The 20,031-nt window shown below is 51.9% G+C and overlaps 1 protein-coding gene across 2 annotated transcripts in view; it reads left to right on the top strand.

Annotated features, from left to right (window-relative positions):
* Nucleotides 1-20,031, top strand: part of LOC142909012 (coxsackievirus and adenovirus receptor homolog) — a 43,969-nt gene that overhangs the window by 8,013 nt on the left and 15,925 nt on the right. For both annotated transcript variants that reach the window (XM_076059688.1, XM_076059687.1), the window contains exons 2-4: nt 4,446-4,573; nt 8,679-8,874; nt 15,363-15,515. In XM_076059688.1, coding sequence (XP_075915803.1) covers nt 4,446-4,573; nt 8,679-8,874; nt 15,363-15,400 — 362 coding nt within the window. In that variant the 3' untranslated portion in view covers nt 15,401-15,515. The remainder of the gene's footprint in view (nt 1-4,445; nt 4,574-8,678; nt 8,875-15,362; nt 15,516-20,031) is intronic.

Below are 20,031 nucleotides of genomic sequence, written 5' to 3' on the forward strand. Positions count from 1 at the left end.
AGGTTATACTTCATAGGTGACACTTCATAGGTGATACTCATAGGTGACACTTCATAGGTGACACGTCATAGGTGACACTTCATAGGTGACACTTCATAGGTGATACTTCATAGGTGACACTTCATAGGTGACACTTCATAGGTGATACTTCATAGGTGACACTTCATAGGTGACACTTCATAGGTGACACTTCATAGGTGACACTTCATAGGTGATACTCATAGGTGACACGTCATAGGTGACACGTCATAGGTGACACTTCATAGGTGACACTTCATAGGTTATACTTCATAGGTGACACTTCATAGGTGACACTTCATAGGTTATACTTCATAGGTGACACTTCATAGGTGATACTCATAGGTGACACTTCATAGGTGATACGTCATAGGTGACACTTCATAGGTGACACTTCATAGGTGATACTTCATAGGTGATACTTCATAGGTGACACTTCATAGGTGACACTTCATAGGTGATACTTCATAGGTGATACTTCATAGGTGACACTTCATAGGTGACACTTCATAGGTGACACTTCATAGGTGACACTTCATAGGTGACACTTCATAGGTGATACTCATAGGTGACACGTCATAGGTGACACGTCATAGGTGACACTTCATAGGTGACACTTCATAGGTGACACTTCATAGGTGACACTTCATAGGTTATACTTCATAGGTGACACTTCATAGGTGATACTCATAGGTGACACTTCATAGGTGACACGTCATAGGTGACACTTTATAGGTGACACTTCATAGGTGACACTTCATAGGTGACACTCATAGGTGATGCTTCATAGGTGACACTTCATAGGTGACACTTCATAGGTGACACTTCATAGGTGACACCACAGGTGATACTTCATAGGTGATACTTCATAGGTGACACTTCATAGGTGATACTTCATAGGTGACACTTCATAGGTGATACTTCATAGGTGACACTTCATAGGTGATACTTCATAGGTGATACTTCATAGGTGATACTTCATAGGTGACACTTCATAGTTGACACTTCATAGGTGATACTTCATAGGTGATACTTCATAGGTGACACTTCATAGGTGACACTTCATAGGTGATACTTCATAGGTGATACTTCATAGGTGACACTTCATAGGTGACAATTCATAGGTGATACATCATAGGTGATACTTCATAGGTGACACTTCATAGGTGACACTTCATAGGTGACACTTCATAGGTGACACTTCATAGATGATACTCATAGGTGATACTTCATAGGTGACACTTCATAGGTGACACTTCATAGGTGATACTTCATAGGTGATACTTCATAGGTGACACTTCATAGGTGACACTTCATAGGTGATACTTCATAGGTGATACTTCATAAGTGACACTTCATAGGTGACAATTCATAGGTGATACATCATAGGTGACACTTCATAGGTTATACTTCATAGGTGACACTTCATAGGTGATACTCATAGGTGACACGTCATAGGTGACACGTCATAGGTGACACTTCATAGGTGACACTTCATAGGTGACACTTCATAGGTTATACTTCATAGGTGACACTTCATAGGTGACACTTCATAGGTTATACTTCATAGGTGACACTTCATAGGTGATACTCATAGGTGATACTCATAGGTGACACTTCATAGGTGACACGTCATAGGTGACACTTCATAGGTGACACTTCATAGGTGATACTTAATAGGTGATACTTCATAGGTGACACTTCATAGGTGACACTTCATAGGTGATACTTCATAGGTGATACTTCATAGGTGACACTTCATAGGTGACACTTCATAGGTGATACATCATAGGTGATACTTCATAGGTGACACTTCATAGGTGACACTTCATAGGTGACACTTCATAGGTGATGCTCATAGGTGACACGTCATAGGTGACACGTCTTAGGTGACACTTCATAGGTGACACTTCATAGGTGACACTTCATAGGTGACACTTCATAGGTGACACTTCATAGGTTATACTTCATAGGTGACACTTCATAGGTGATACTCATAGGTGACACGTCATAGGTGACACGTCATAGGTGACACTTCATAGGTGACACTTCATAGGTGACACTTCATAGGTTATACTTCATAGGTGACACTTCATAGGTGACACTTCATAGGTTATACTTCATAGGTGACACTTCATAGGTGATACTCATAGGTGACACTTCATAGGTGACACGTCATAGGTGACACTTTATAGGTGACACTTCATAGGTGACACTTCATAGGTTATACTTCATAGGTGACACTTCATAGGTGACACTTCATAGTTGATACTTCATAGGTGATACTTCATAGGTGACACTTCATAGGTGACACTTCATAGGTGATACTTCATAGGTGATACTTCATAGGTGACACTTCATAGGTGACACTTCATAGGTAACACTCATAGGTGACGCTTCATAGGTGACACTTCATAGGTGACACTTCATAGGTGACACTCCATAGGTGATACCACAGGTGATACCACAGGTGATACTTCATAGGTGATACTTCATAGGTGACACTTCATAGGTGATACTTCATAGGTGACACTTCATAGGTGATACTTCATAGGTGACACTTCATAGGTGATACTTCATAGGTGATACTTCATAGGTGATACTTCATAGGTGACACTTCATAGTTGACACTTCATAGGTGATACTTCATAGGTGACACTTCATAGGTGACACTTCATAGGTGATACTTCATAGGTGATACTTCATAGGTGACACTTCATAGGTGATACTTCATAGGTGATACTTCATAGGGACACTTCATAGGTGACACTTCATAGGTGATACTTCATAGGTGACACTTCATAGGTGACACTTCATAGGTGACACTCATAGGTGACGCTTCATAGGTGATACTCATAGGTGACACTTCATAGGTGACACTTCATAGGTGACACTTCATAGGTGACACTTCATAGGTGACACTCATAGGTGACACTTCATAGGTGACGCTTCATAGGTGACACTTCATAGGTGACACTTCATAGGTGACACTTCATAGGTGACGCTTCATAGGTGATACTCAGGTGACACTTCATAGGTGACGCTTCATAGGTGACACTTCATAGGTGACACTTCATAGGTGACACTTCATAGGTGACACTTCATAGGTGATACTTCAATGTGTGATGTCCACTTCCGCGGGTTCCGTTCCCAGTGAACCACAGAGAGTCACTTGAAGAAGCAGGCAGCTCAGAGGCAGCTCTGTGATGTCCACTTCCGCGGGTTCCGTTCCCAGTGAACCACAGAGAGTCACTTGAAGAAGCAGGCAGCTCAGAGGCAGCTCTGTGTTGTTCATGGCCACCGCGAGGAGGGAGCTTTCGCAACGAGAGTCTAGCCACCACCACCACCACAACAACAATCTGCTTTTAACGTTTAGTTTTTTTGTCCTTCCCCCGCACTTCCGATTCGCACGGTTGGCTACGTTACGGTTGTGCGAAAGAAGTTCAGCGTGCATATAGACGTACCCCTCCGCCCAGGAGTGGGTCACCTTAGCTGATTTTGTTTCAAGCGGGTGAAAACGCAAGAGGCCACGATAAAATCTTATCGGTCCCCGTGTAATTCTCTGGGTATGGGTCTCTGTGTGAGTCTGCGGGTATCTGTGTGAGTCTACGGGTCTCTGTGTGAGTCTATGGGTCTCTGTGTGAGTCTACGGGCATCTGTGTGAGTCTACGGGTATCTGTGTGAGTCTACGTGTCTCTGTTTGAGTCTACGGGTCTCTGTGTGAGTCTACGGTTCTCTGTATGAATCTACGGGTATCTGTGTAAAGTCTATGGCTCTCTGTGAGTCTTTGGGTCTCCGTGTGAGTCTATGGGTCTCTGTGTGAGTCTACGGGCATCTGTGTGAGTCTACGGGTCTCTGTGTGAGTCTACGGGTCTCTGTGTGAGTCTACGGGTATCTGTGTGAGTCTACGGGTCTCTGTGTGAGTCTACGGGTCTCTGTGTGAGTCTACGGGTCTCTGTGTGAGTCTATGGGTCTATGTGTGAGTCTACGGGTCTCTATGTGAGTCTACGGGTCTCTGTGTGAGTCTACGGGTATCTGTGTGAGTCTACGGGTGTCTGTGTGAGTCTATGGGTATATGTGTGAGTCTACGGGTATCTGTGTAAAGTCTATGGGTCTCTGTGAGTCTATGGGTCTCCGTGTGAGTCTACAGGTCTCTGTGTAAGTCTACGGGTGTCTGTGTGAGTCTACGGGTGTCTGTGTGAGTCTACGGGTATTTGTGTGAGTCTATGGGTCTCTGTGTGAGTCTATGGGTATATGTGTGAGTCTACGGGTATCTGTGTAAAGTCTATGGGTCTCTGTGAGTCTATGGGTCTCCGTATGAGTCTACAGGTCTCTGTGTGAGTCTACGGGTCTCTGTGTGAGTCTACTTGAAGATATTACTTCACAACCGTGTCACCACCACCACCCCCTTTCCCCCCTCTTTGCAGCCGTCTCGTGGATGGAGAAAGTGCAGGGGGAGACGGTGGTGCTGGGCTGCACCTGGACGGGCGACCCCACGGACACCGAGGTCCTGGACGTGGAGTGGTTCCTGCAGATGCCCACTACGAACATCTACGTGAGGAAGAGAGAGGGATACAGAGACGCACATCGCTACTCAGAGATGCCTGTAGCTTCTACTCAGAGACGCCCGTAGCTCCTACTCAGAGACGCCCGTAGCTCCTACTCAGAGACGCCTGTAGCTCCTACTCAGAGACGCCCGTAGCTCCTACTCAGAGACGCCTGTAGCTCCTGCTCAGAGACGCCCGTAGCTCCTACTCAGAGACGCCCGTAGCTCCTACTCAGAGACGCCCGTAGCTCCTACTCAGAGACGCCTGTAGCTCCTACACAGAGACGCCCATAGCTCCTACTCAGAGACGCCTGTAGCTCCTACTCAGAGACGCCTGTAGCTCCTACTCAGAGACGCCCGTAGCTCCTACTCAGAGACGCCCGTAGCTCCTACTCAGAGACGCCCTTAGCTCCTACTCAGAGACGCCTGTAGCTCGTACTCAGAGATGCCTGTAGCTCCTACTCAAAGACGCCTGTAGCTCCTACTCAGAGACGCCCGTAGCTCCTACGCAGAGACTCCCTTGGGCTCCTATTCAGAGACGCCCGTAGCTCCTACTCAGAGACGCCCGTAGCTCCTACTCAGAGACGCCCATCGGACACGCAGAGACGCCTGTAGCTCCTACTCAGAGACTCCCTTGGGCTCCTACTCAGAGACGCCCGTAGCTCCTACGTAGAAGTCCGCAGGCTCCTACACAGGCACCAGCAGGCTCCTACACAGGCACCAGCAGGCTCCTACACAGGCACCAGCAGGCTCCTACACAGACACCAGTAGGCTCCTACACAGACACCAGCAGGCTCCTACACAGACACCAGCAGGCTCCTACACAGACACCAGCAGGCTCCTACACACACACCAGCAGGCTCCTACACAGACACCAGCAGGCTCCTACACAGGCACCAACAGGCTCCTACACACGCACCAGCAGGCTCCTACACAGACACCAACAGGCTCCTACACAGGCACCAACAGGCTCCTACACAGGCACCAGCAGGCTCCTACACAGGCAACAGCAGGCTCCTACACAGGCACCAGCAGGCTCCTACACAGACACCAGTAGGCTCCTACACAGACACCAGCAGGCTCCTACACAGACACCAGCAGGCTCCTACACAGACACCAGCAGGCTCCTACACACACACCAGCAGGCTCCTACACAGACACCAGCAGGCTCCTACACAGGCACCAACAGGCTCCTACACACGCACCAGCAGGCTCCTACACAGACACCAACAGGCTCCTACACAGGCACCAACAGGCTCCTACACAGGCACCAGCAGGCTCCTACACAGGCACCAGCAGGCTCCTACACACACACCAGCACGCTCCTACACAGACACCAGCAGGCTCCTACACAGGCACCAACAGGCTCCAACACAGGCACCAGCAGGCTCCTACACAGGCACCAGCAGGCTCCTACACACACACCAGCAGGCTCCTACACAGGCACCAGCAGGCTCCTACACACACACCAGCAGGCTCCTACACAGACACCAGCAGGCTCCTACACAGGCACCAACAGGCTCCTACACACACACCAGCAGGATCCTACACAGACACCAGCAGGCTCCTACACAGACACCAGCAGGCTCCTACACACACACCAGCAGGCTCCTACACAGGCACCAGCAGGCTCCTACACAGACACCAGCAGGCTCCTACACAGGCGCCCGTAGGATCCTACACAGAAGCCGCCCCCACAGGCTCCTACACAGGCACCAGCAGGCTCCTACACAGAAGCCGCCCCCACAGGCTCCTACACAGAAGCCGCCCCCACAGGCTCCTACACAGAAGCCGCCCCCACAGGCTCCTACACAGAAGCCGCCCTCACAGGCTCGTACAGAATCAGAATTCACCTTCTTGGTTCTTTCGGTAAAGTCACCGCCACATAGACTGGAAATAAAATAATGAAATAAAATAATAATAATGCGATTCTCACGACGTTTCGGCCACAACACAAGTGGGCCTTCTTCAGGTGAAGAAACAGGGCTATCAAGAAGACGGAACTTGAATGAACGCTGTCAGGCAAGGACCGCGTCTTTTGAAGCTGTGTGGGCGAAGTTGAATTAGCATGTTACCAGCCTCACCTCCGGAGAGGGAGGTGGGATGGTAACATGCTAATTCAACTCTGCCCACACATATTCTTAGCTCTTTCGGTAAAGTCACGTTGAAGGGCAACAATAAAATAATAAAATATATTAAAATAATAAAATATATAAAACAATAAAAATTTTTATTGTTTTATATATATTTTATTGTTTCCCTTCAACGTGACTTTACCGAAAGAGCTAACAATATGAATCACTGCAGTCACGAAAGCTTTAAATCAAAATTCCGCCCACACAGCTTCAAAAGACGTGGTCCTTGCTTAACAGCGTTCATTCAAGCTCCGTCTTCTTGATAGCCCTGTTTCTTCACCTGAAGAAGGCCACTTGTGTTGTGGCCGAAACGTCGTGAGAATTGCATTATTACTTGACTTCATTATTTTATTTCCAGTCTACGTGGCGGTGACTTTACCGAAAGAACCAAGAATGTGAATCCCTGCAGTCACGAAAGCTTTAAATCGAAACAGAATCGGAATATGTATATACACTGCAGGAGGAATCCGATGAGCTGTAAAGCTCTTTGTTCACAGATGGGGTGGGTCAGAACGTTCCAACAACAAACGGCTACAAGAACACGTGTCAGGAGTGCAACGTATAGGAAAACAAATCAATTGAACAGTATAAAAATAAATGTAAATTTAAACCTGGTAAAGCCCACTGAACTATTATGGTCTTATTCTTGGTTCTTTCGGTAAAGTCACCGCCACGTAGAAGGGAAACAATAAAATAATAAAAATATAAAACAATAAAATTATCACGACGTTTCGACTGCAACACAAGAAGCAATCATCGTCAGGTGTGAAAACCACAGCAAGAACAATTTGAATAAAAATGGCGGGTTTTTTTAACGTCAGCACCACGGAGAGCGATTTGGAAGTTTGTTCAGATGGACGAGTCCATCTATGTTCGGAAAAGAGGAGGGGGGAGACGAAAATAATGGATGCGGTCTGAAAGTCACCGTAAGCGTGAACAATCAATCAAGACCCGAAATGGTTTAGCAAATCCTTCCAACGATTGCTAAGCCCAGAATCCATCTCCTCGGTTGAAATTGTCTCCGTGTTTGTACGTGCGGATAGCCTCATGAACGAAACTCTCTTGGTAACCGTAAGCGTGAACAATCAATTAAGACCCGAAATGGTTTATCAAATCCTTCCAACGATTGCTAAGCCCAGAATCCATCTTCTCGGTTGAAATTGTCTCCGTGTTTGTATATGCGGATAGCCTCATGAACGAATCTCTCTTGGTAACCGTAAGCGTGAACAATCAATTAAGACCCCAAATGGTTGATCAAATCCTTCCAACGATTGCTAAGCCCAGAATCCATCTCCTCGGTTGAAATTGTCTCCGTGTTTGTACGTGCGGATAGCCTCATGAACGAATCTCTCTTGGTAACCGTAAGGGTGAACAAGCAATTAAGACCCCAAATGGTTGATCAAATCCTTCCAATGATTGCTAAGCCCAGAATCCATCTCCTCGGTTGAAATTGTCTCCGTGTTTGTACGTGCGGATAGCCTCATGAACGAATCTCTCTTGGTAACCGTAAGTGTGAACAATCAATTAAGACCCCAAATGGTTTGTCAAATCCTTCCAACGATTGCTAAGCCCAGAATCCATCTCCTCGGTTGAAATTGTCTCCGTGTTTGTACGTGCGGATAGCCTCATGAACGAATCTCTCTTGGTAACCGTAAGGGTGAACAAGCAATTAAGACCCCAAATGGTTTATCAAATCCTTCCAATGATTGCTAAGCCCAGAATCCATCTCCTCGGTTGAAATTGTCTCCGTGTTTGTACGTGCGGATAGCCTCATGAACGAATCTCTCTTGGTAACTGTAAGCGTGAACAATCAATTAAGACCCCAAATGGTTTGTCAAATCCTTCCGACGATTGCTAAGCCCAGAATCCATCTCCTCGGTTGAAATTGTCTCCGTGTAGGTACGTGCGGATAGCCTCACGGCGGCGGCGGTGGCGATGGCGGAGCCCTTTTTGTCCGTCCCCCACCCCCCTGCCCTCAGGTTGCCACGTTCGCCGGGGGCGAGGGGCACATCTACCCGGACTTCGCGTCCCGCGTGCGATTCGCCCGCAACGCGACGCGGAGAGACGCGTCGCTGCAGATCGCCGGGCTGCGGGCGAGCGACGCCGGCGTCTACACGTGCAAGGTGAAGTTCGGCACTTTCATCAAGCTGGAGACCATCAGGCTCACCGTGCTGGGTAACGAACGCACGCACGCGCACACGCACGTATGCACACGCAGGTACGCACGTACACACACGTACACGCACGCACACACACGTACACACACGCATGCACGTACACACACGTATACGCACACGCACGTACACACATGCACGCACACGCACGCACACGCACGTACACACGTACACGCACGCACACGCACGTACGCACGCACACGCACGCACGCACGTACACACGTACACGCACACGCACGCACGCGCACATGCACGCACGCACACGCACGTACACACACGTACACGCACGCACGTACACACACGCATGCACACACACGCACGTACATGCACGCACGCACGTACAACAACAACAACCGCCATTCGCCACTAAGTGGCGGTGACGTCACCACGACGCTTGTGCCAGGCTATGTGCACCCTGAGGCCACGTGAAGTGTCGAACGCCCGCTGGCAGGAGGTCACGGGGCAGACCCAGGTGCCACGGGTCGACTGACTGTGGCAACCTGCTGTGCTTTAGCCACCCGGCGCTCCGCTCGTTGTTGTGAGCGTCGCTCCTCCGCCCTCCGTTGTTGTTGGAGGGTGACTGCCTCCAACTGCCCAGTAGCGTCCATCACGAGCCTCCTCCACAGAGGCCGATCTTGACACCGCTGGTACCAGTCATCGGCAAGTCCACTCAGCTCCACGTCTTCCTGTACCACATCACTCCATCTCTTCTCTAGCCCGTGCCGTGCCCGCGTAGCCCCCTCAATCCGGCCAAACAAAAGCTGTTTCGGCATGCGGTGGCTGGGCATGCGGGCTACATGACCCAGCCATCGCAGCCTTCCCCGCCGGAGGAGCTCACCGATGGGACCTTGCCCAGATCTTTCAAGGATTTGTGAGCTCCTCACACAATCCATTCTGGTTAAACCCAGGATGGATCGTAGGCAGGCCAGCATAAATGTTTCTAACCGGCAAAGATGTTCCATTAGGGGGGTCCACGTTTCGCAAGCGTAGAGAAGGGAGGGAATGACCGTGGCCGAGAAGACCTGAAGCTTAGTGCGGAGCGACAGACCAGGTAGCTTCCACACAGCGTTACGCAACCGATGAAAATATATTGCCGCTCGACTGATTCGGAGTGAGACCTCTGCTGTTAAACTGGAGCCAGTCATAAGCACACTGCCCAGGTATGGGAAACTCTCCACTCTCTCCACAACTGCCCCATCACCGATTGGGAGTTTTGGGGGCGGAGTGTCCGATGGTACAAAATACCCAGGCAGGTGCTTAGTTTTGGTGGGGCTGATGGTAAGGCCCCACCTCTTAGTGGCACGCTCCAGTCTCAGCAGCAGCGTTTCCAACTCCTCCTCTGAATGAGCAGTTATTACCAAATCATCAGCATACATAACATGGTTGAGCAATAGGGAGCCATCCCTTGACCGCACCCGGGCGTCGATCAGCCTCCCATTATATCTGTACCATATGGAGATTCCCCCGGTACAGCTATTGAAGGCTTCACGAACTACGTGGTCAAAGTAGATGTTAAATAATGTGGGAGCCAGAGGACATCCCTGTCACACCCCAAGGTTAACAGGGAATGGCTCTGACTCCCGGCCACGTAGTTTTACCCGGGCCCGCTCACCATCATGAAGGTCCTTAATGATCGTGAGCAGAGGGTCAGGTACTCCAAAAGCACGAAGAACAACCCAGAGCCCAGGCCTACTGATGGTATCATAGGCCTTGACCAGGTCAATAAAGCAGAGATGTAGGTCTTGTTGGAATTCCCTACACCTCTGCTGTAGCAGACGGACAGAAAATATGGCATCTGTGCAGGACCGCCCTTTCCTGAAACCGCATTGGGGCTCCGCAAGCCTCTCCTCAGCATGCCTGGCAAGGCGATGTTGAATAATCCTTGCCAGGACCTGTCCCGGCACACTGAGGAGTGAGATGCCCCTGTAGTTGTTACAGTCTGTGCGGTCCCCCTTCTTAAAAAGGGGGACCACCAGGGCATCCTTCCAATCCTGCGGAACCCATCCAGTGGTCCAGACTGTTGTTATGATGTCATATAGGGCAGTCTGTGCACAAACGCCGCCCTCCCTCAGCATTTCGCTTGGGAGATCATCTCTGCCCGCTGCCTTTTCTGGTCTCAGACTCCGGATCGCCTTCAGTACTTCCTCAACAGATGGCACCTCAGCCAGCCACTCACAGGGGGTGACTTCTTCCAATATTTGAGGCACCGCAGCCTCAGCAGGGTCATCCTCACTTTGTGCCACGATGTTTTCCTGGCTGAGGGATTTTCCCTCCCCCAGAACCTCACAGAAATGCTCAGAAAACCTGCAAACCTGTTTCTGGGGGTCGGAGATTGGGTCACCGTTTTTTCCCCTAATGATGGTAATAGGTGTGGCGCTGCAAATTACTTTTTTGATGGAGTTAAATAGAGATTTGTGATCACGGGCCACTGAGGCAGACTCAATCTCCTCAGCAACCCGCGACTACCACCCATCCTTGCAGCGCCTCACGGCTCTCCGAACCTCCGAGCGAAGGCTGCGGTAAGCCTCCACATTCTCTGACGTGGGATTCTGTAGCCGATGACAGTGGGCCTGTCGCTTTTTCTCAACCATCCTGAACACCTCCTCTGTCAGCCAGGGTCTATGGGGAGGTCTGGACCGCGTACCCAAAGCAGCCATTGCAGCTGCATGAGTCACAGTCCTAAACCTCGCCCATTTACCCTCGACATCAGGAGGAGTGGAGGACGATGCCAATCCCAGCCGCAAGCGATGATGAAATTCTCGCTTGCAACTTTCATCAGATAACTGAGACCAGGCCACTTTAGGTTGGAATGGGGTCCTGGGTATACACCCACCACCGGAGTGGAAGAATGGCAGGCACATCTTACAGATGACTAGTCGATGGTCAGAGGGCAGATCAGCTCCACGGTAGGTCCTGGTGTCAAGGACATGGGCTCGCATCCGCTGGTCCGTCACTATGTAGTCCAGCAGATGTTCTTGCTTGGACCCGGCATGCATCCATGATGTTGTGTGGATGCGCCGATGCCGGAACAGCGTGTTGGTAATTACAAGCCCATGGGCTGCACAAAAATCTAGCAGCCTCCTACCGTTGTTATTGAGCTGATCTGGCCCATGCCCTCCAATCACTCCAGACCAGGTGCCAGTATCATGACCAACTCGGGCATTGAAGTCACCCAACATGATAACTCTATCCCGAGGGGCCACTTTAGCCAGCACCTGTGACAGGAGGTCATAGAAGGCATCTGACTCATCGGCTTTGCCTGCATCCCTCCACGGATGTTCATCTTTGGTGGGGGCATAAGTAACAACGACCACCATTCCTCGCCTCCGGTTGATGGGAAGGCGAGCCCAAAGTAGCCTGGGACTTACAGCTTCTCACACCTCACCGCTACGCTCCCACGCCCCCTCATTCTTTTGTTCAAAAGAAGAGCCACACCCTGTTGTTTGGCAGTCTGCTGCCCCGAGTAGAGGACGGTCCACCCCTCATGGTGGCAGGAGCCAGAGCCGGTCCACCGGACCTCCTGAATGCCACACAGATCCAGGCGGTACCGTTCCAGCTCCCGACAGAGGAGTGGCAGCCTCTCCTCCGCAGTGAGCGTTCGAACATTCCACGTGGCCACCCGTAGTGGCTTTTCGTTGTTTCTGGAGGAGCCCCGAGGGTAGATATTCAATCTCCTGGCTCCGCCAATTGGGGTTTGGCCAGGAGACGTCATAGACGCCTGGCCCCCCGGGGCCTCCGGCACAAGCTTATTAGTTACATATTTCAGTTTAACTCGTGGTTTAGTGGTAATTAATTGAAGGTGGAGGGGTTACCAGCCCCTCGCACCCGTACACACACGTACACACACGCACGTACACACACACACGTACACGCGCGCACACGCACGTACACGCACGTGCACGCACGCACACACATGCACGTACACGCATGTATACGCACGCACGCACATGCACGCACGCACACGCACGTACACACACGTACACACATGCACGTACACACACGCACACACGCACGTACACGCACGTACACGCACTTGCACGCACGTACGCACGTACACGCACACATGTAGACATACGTACACGCACGTACACGCACGTACGTGCACGCACGCACACACACGTGTGCGTGCGTGTACGTGTGGGTCTCTGTGGGTCTGGGTGTCTGTGGGTGTCTACGAGTGTACGTGTGCACGTTGAACTTGTTTCGCGCCGTAAAGTAGCCAACCGTGCTGTGGGTCTCTGTGGGTGTCTCTGTGTCTGTGGGTCTCTGTGGGTCTCTGTGGGTCTCTGTGTCTGCGGGTCTCTGTGGGTCTCTGTGAGTCTCTGTGGGTCTCTGTGAGTGTCTCTGTGTCTGTGGGTCTCTGTGGGTCTCTGTGGGTCTCTGTGTCTGCGGGTCTCTGTGGGTCTCTGTGGGTCTCTGTGTCTGCGGGTCTCTGTGGGTCTCTGTGGGTCTCTGTGGGTCTCTGTGTCTGTGGGTCTCTGTGGGTCTCTGTGGGTCTCTGTGAGTGTCTCTGTGAGTCTCTGTGGGTCTCTGTGGGTCTCTGTGGGTCTCTGTGGGTGTCTCTGTGTCTGTGGGTCTCTGTGAGTGTCTCTGTGTCTGCGGGTCTCTGTGGGTCTCTGTGAGTCTCTGTGGGTCTCTGTGGGTCTTTGTGGGTGTCTCTGTGTCTGCGAGTCTCTATGGGTCTCTGTGGGTCTCTGTGGGTCTCTGTGGGTTTCTCTGTGTCTGTGGGTCTCTGTGGGTCTCTGTGGGTGTCTCTGTGTCTGCGGGTGTCTGTGGGTCTCTGTGGGTCTCTGTGAGTGTCTCTGTGTCTGCGGGTCTCTGTGAGTCTCTGTGGGTCTCTCTGGGTCTCTGTGTCTGTGGGTCTCTGGGTCTCTGTGAGTGTCTCTGTGTCTGCGGGTCTCTGTGGGTCTGGGTGTCTGTGGGTCTCTGTGGGTCTCTGTGGGTCTGGGTGTCTGTGGGTCTCTGTGGGTCTCTATGGGTGTCTCTGTGTCTACACGTCTGTGTGGTTCTCTGTGAGTCTCTGTGGGTCTCTGCGGGTCTCTGTGGGTCTCTGTGGGTGTCTCTGTGTCTGCGGGTCTCTGTGGGTCTCTGTGAGTCTCTGTGTCTGCGGGTCTCTGTGGGTCTGGGCGTCTGTGGGTCTCTGTGGGTCTCTGGGTGTCTGTGGGTCTCTGTGGGTCTCTGTGGGTCTGGGTGTCTGTGGGTCTCTGTGGGTCTCTGTGGGTCTCTGTGTCTGCGGGTCTCTGGGTCTCTGTGAGTCTCTGTGGGTCTCTGTGTCTGCGGGTCTCTGTGGGTCTCTGTTGGTCTGGGTGTCTGTGGGTCTCTGTGGGTGTCTCTGTGTCTGTGGGTCTCTGTGGGTCTGGGTGTCTGTGGGTCTCTGCAGGTCTCTGTGGGTGTCTCTGTGTCTGCGGGTCTCTGGGTCTTTGTGGGTGTCTGTGGGTCTCTGTGAGTCTCTGTGAGTGTCTCTGTGTCTGTGGGTCTCTGTGAGTCTCTGTGAGTGTCTCTGTGTCTGCGGGTCTCTGTGGGTCTCTGTGGATCTCTGTGTCTGTGGGTCTCTGGGTCTCTGTGAGTGTCTCTGTGTCTGCGGGTCTCTGTGGGTCTGGGTGTCTGTGGGTCTCTGTGGGTCTCTGTGGGTCTGGGTGTCTGTGGGTCTCTGTGCGTCTCTATGGGTGTCTCTGTGTCTGCACGTCTCTGTGGGTCTCTGTGAGTCTCTGTGGGTGTCTCTGTGTCTGCGGGTCTCTGTGGGTCTCTGTGAGTCTCTGTGTCTGCGGGTCTCTGTGGGTCTGGGCGTCTGTGGGTCTCTGTGGGTCTCTGTGGGTCTGGGTGTCTGTGGGTCTCTGTGGGTCTCTGTGGGTCTGGGTGTCTGTGGGTCTCTGTGGGTCTCTGTGTCTGCGGGTCTCTGGGTCTCTGTGAGTCTCTGTGGGTCTCTGTGGGTGTCTCTGTGTCTGCGGGTCTCTGTGGGTCTCTGTGGGTCTGGGTGTCTGTGGGTCTCTGTGGGTGTCTCTGTGTCTGTGGGTCTCTGTGGGTCTGGGTGTCTGTGGGTCTCTGTGAGTCTCTGTGAGTGTCTCTGTGTCTCTGTGTCTGTGGGTCTTTGTGAGTCTCTGTGAGTGTCTCTGTGTCTGCGGGTCTCTGTGGGTCTCTGTGAGTCTCTGTGGGTCTCTGTGGGTCTCTGTGGGTGTCTCTGTGGGTCTCTGTGAGTGTCTCTGTGTCTGTGGGTCTCTGTGGGTGTCTGTGGGTCTCTGTGAGTCTCTGTGGGTCTCTGTGAGTGTCTCTGTGGGTCTCTGTGGGTGTCTCTGTGTCTGCGGCTCTCTGTGGGTGCCCGTGGGTGTCTGGGTGCCCGTGGGTGTCTACGAGTGTTACGTGCGCACGTTGATCTTGTTTCGTCACGTGGCCACAGGCGCCAAACGGAGCGCAACAGAGAGGACTTGGGCCTGTTGTGAGCCCTTTCTCCTGCTGCCCCACCCCCACCCCCCACTGTCCCACCTGGCACAGTGAAGCCGTCCCAGCCAAGCTGCGTGGTGAACGGTTAGCTGCAGCAGGGCGGGGAGCTGTCGCTGCAGTGCCTGTCCACGGAGGGGACGTCGCCCATCAGATATCGGTGGAGCAAGGCCGGCGGGGAGGAGGGTCCCTCACCGTCCGTGCTGGGTGGGTGGCACCTCAGACGGCGCGAGGAACGTGACGAGGACGATGACGACGATGACGACGATGATGACGATGATGACTATGATGATGATGATGAGACCCACAGACTCAACACACATAGAGACCCATAGACTCACCACACAGAGATCCATAGACTCACCACACAGAGAGTCCCACAGACTCACCACACAGAGACCCATAGACTCACCACACACAGAGACCCATAGACTCACCACACACAGAGACCCACAGACTCACCACACACAGAGACTCATAGACTCACCACACACAGAGACCCATAGACTCACCACACACAGAGACCCATAGACTCACCACACACAGAGACCCATAGACTCACCACACACAGAGACCCATAGACTCACCACACACAGAGACCCATAGTCTCACCACACACAGAGACCCATAGACTCACCACACACAGAGACCCATAGACTCACCACACACAGAGACTCATAGAATCAGCACACAGAGACTCATAGACTCATCACCACACAGAGACTCATAGACTCAGCACACACAGATACTCATAGACTCACCACACAGAGACCCATAGACTCACCACACAGAGACCCATAGACTCACCACACAGAGCCCCATAGACTCACCACACAGAGACCCACAGACTCACCACACAGAGACCCATAGACTCACCACACAGAGACCCACAGACTCACCACACACAGAGACCCACAGACTCACCACACAGAGACCCATAGACTCACCACACAGAGACCCATAGACTCATCACACAGAGACCCATAGACTCACCACACACAGAGACCCATAGACTCACCACACAGAGACCCACAGACTCACCACACAGAGACCCACAGACTCACCACACAGAGACCCACAGACTCACCACACACAGAGACCCATAGACTCACCACACACAGAGACCCATAAACTCACCACACACAGAGACCCATAGACTCACCACACAGAGACCCATAGACTCACCACACAGAGACCCATAGACTCACCACACAGAGACCCATAGACTCACCACACAGAGACCCACAGACTCACCACACAGAGACCCACAGACTCACCACACACAGAGACCCATAGACTCACCACACAGAGACCCATAGACTCACCACACAGAGACCCACAGACTCACCACACAGTGACCCATAGAATCATCACACAGAGACCCACAGACTCACCACACAGAGACCCACAGACTCACCACACACAGAGACCCATAGACTCACAAAGAGACCCACAGACTCACCACACAGAGACCCACAGACTCACCACACACAGAGACCCACAGACTCACTCACACAGAGACCCACAGACTCACCACACACAGAGACCCACAGACTCACCACACAGAGACCCATAGACTCAGCACACAGAGACCCACAGACTCACCACACACAGAGACCCACAGACTCACCACACAGAGACCCATAGACTCACCACACAGAGACCCATAGACTCATCACACACAGAGACCAACAGACTTACCACACACAGAGACCCACAGACTCACCACACAGAGACCCATAGACTCACCACACAGAGAGTCCCACAGACTCACCACACAGAGACCCATAGACTCACCACACACAGAGACCCATAGACTCACCACACACAGAGACCCACAGACTCACCACACACAGAGACCCATAGACTCACCACATAGAGACCCATAGACTCACCACACAGAGACCCATAGACTCACCACACAGAGACCCACAGACTCACCACACAGAGACCCACAGACTCACCACACACAGAGACCCATAGACTCACCACACAGAGACCCACAGACTCACCACACAGTGACCCATAGAATCATCACACAGAGACCCACAGACTCACCACACAGAGACCCACAGACTCACCACACACAGAGACCCATAGACTCACAAAGAGACCCACAGACTCACCACACAGAGACCCACAGACTCACCACACACAGAGACCCACAGACTCACTCACACAGAGACCCACAGACTCACCACACACAGAGACCCACAGACTCACCACACAGAGACCCATAGACTCAGCACACAGAGACCCACAGACTCACCACACAGAGACCCACAGACTCACCACACACAGAGACCCACAGACTCACTCACACAGAGACCCACAGACTCACCACACAGAGACCCATAGACTCACCACACAGAGACCCATAGACTCATCACACACAGAGACCAACAGACTTACCACACACAGAGACCCACAGACTCACCACACAGAGACCCATAGACTCACCACACAGAGAGTCCCACAGACTCACCACACAGAGACCCATAGACTCACCACACACAGAGACCCATAGACTCACCACACACAGAGACCCACAGACTCACCACACACAGAGACTCATAGACTCACCACACACAGAGACCCATAGACTCACCACACACAGAGACCCATAGACTCACCACACACAGAGACCCATAGACTCACCACACACAGAGACCCATAGACTCACCACACACAGAGACCCATAGTCTCACCACACACAGAGACCCATAGACTCACCACACACAGAGACCCATAGACTCACCACACACAGAGACTCATAGAATCAGCACACAGAGACTCATAGACTCATCACCACACAGAGACTCATAGACTCAGCACACACAGATACTCATAGACTCACCACACAGAGACCCATAGACTCACCACACAGAGACCCATAGACTCACCACACAGAGCCCCATAGACTCACCACACAGAGACCCACAGACTCACCACACAGAGACCCATAGACTCACCACACAGAGACCCACAGACTCACCACACACAGAGACCCACAGACTCACCACACAGAGACCCATAGACTCACCACACAGAGACCCATAGACTCATCACACAGAGACCCATAGACTCACCACACACAGAGACCCATAGACTCACCACACAGAGACCCACAGACTCACCACACAGAGACCCACAGACTCACCACACAGAGACCCACAGACTCACCACACACAGAGACCCATAGACTCACCACACACAGAGACCCATAAACTCACCACACACAGAGACCCATAGACTCACCACACAGAGACCCATAGACTCACCACACAGAGACCCATAGACTCACCACACAGAGACCCATAGACTCACCACACAGAGACCCACAGACTCACCACACAGAGACCCACAGACTCACCACACACAGAGACCCATAGACTCACCACAGAGACCCATAGACTCACCACACAGAGACCCACAGACTCACCACACAGTGACCCATAGAATCATCACACAGAGACCCACAGACTCACCACACAGAGACCCACAGACTCACCACACACAGAGACCCATAGACTCACAAAGAGGCCCACAGACTCACCACACAGAGACCCACAGACTCACCACACACAGAGACCCACAGACTCACTCACACAGAGACCCACAGACTCACCACACACAGAGACCCATAGACTCACAAAGAGACCCACAGACTCACCACACAGAGACCCACAGACTCACCACACACAGAGACCCACAGACTCACTCACACAGAGACCCACAGACTCACCACACAGAGACCCATAGACTCACCACACAGAGACCCATAGACTCATCACACACAGAGACCAACAGACTTACCACACACAGAGACCCACAGACTCACCACACAGAGACCCATAGACTCACCACACAGAGAGTCCCACAGACTCACCACACAGAGACCCATAGACTCACCACACACAGAGACCCATAGACTCACCACACACAGAGACCCACAGACTCACCACACAGAGACTCATAGACTCACCACACACAGAGACCCATAGACTCACCACACACAGAGACCCATAGACTCACCACACACAGAGACCCATAGACTCACCACACACAGAGACCCATAGACTCACCACACACAGAGACCCATAGTCTCACCACACACAGAGACCCATAGACTCACCACACACAGAGACCCATAGACTCACCACACACAGAGACTCATAGAATCAGCACACAGAGACTCATAGACTCATCACCACACAGAGACTCATAGACTCAGCACACACAGATACTCATAGACTCACCACACAGAGACCCATAGACTCACCACACAGAGACCCATAGACTCACCACACAGAGCCCCATAGACTCACCACACAGAGACCCACAGACTCACCACACAGAGACCCATAGACTCACCACACAGAGACCCACAGACTCACCACACACAGAGACCCACAGACTCACCACACAGAGACCCATAGACTCACCACACAGAGACCCATAGACTCATCACACAGAGACCCATAGACTCACCACACACAGAGACCCATAGACTCACCACACAGAGACCCACAGACTCACCACACAGAGACCCACAGACTCACCACACAGAGACCCACAGACTCACCACACACAGAGACCCATAGACTCACCACACACAGAGACCCATAAACTCACCACACACAGAGACCCATAGACTCACCACACAGAGACCCATAGACTCACCACACAGAGACCCATAGACTCACCACACAGAGACCCATAG

This window comes from Petromyzon marinus, unplaced genomic scaffold, assembly GCF_048934315.1.
Source record: "Petromyzon marinus isolate PM22_M1 ecotype Great Lakes invasive population unplaced genomic scaffold, UKy_Petmar_22M1.pri1.0 PM_G_Scaffold_11, whole genome shotgun sequence".
Taxonomy (NCBI): Eukaryota; Metazoa; Chordata; class Hyperoartia; order Petromyzontiformes; family Petromyzontidae; genus Petromyzon; species Petromyzon marinus.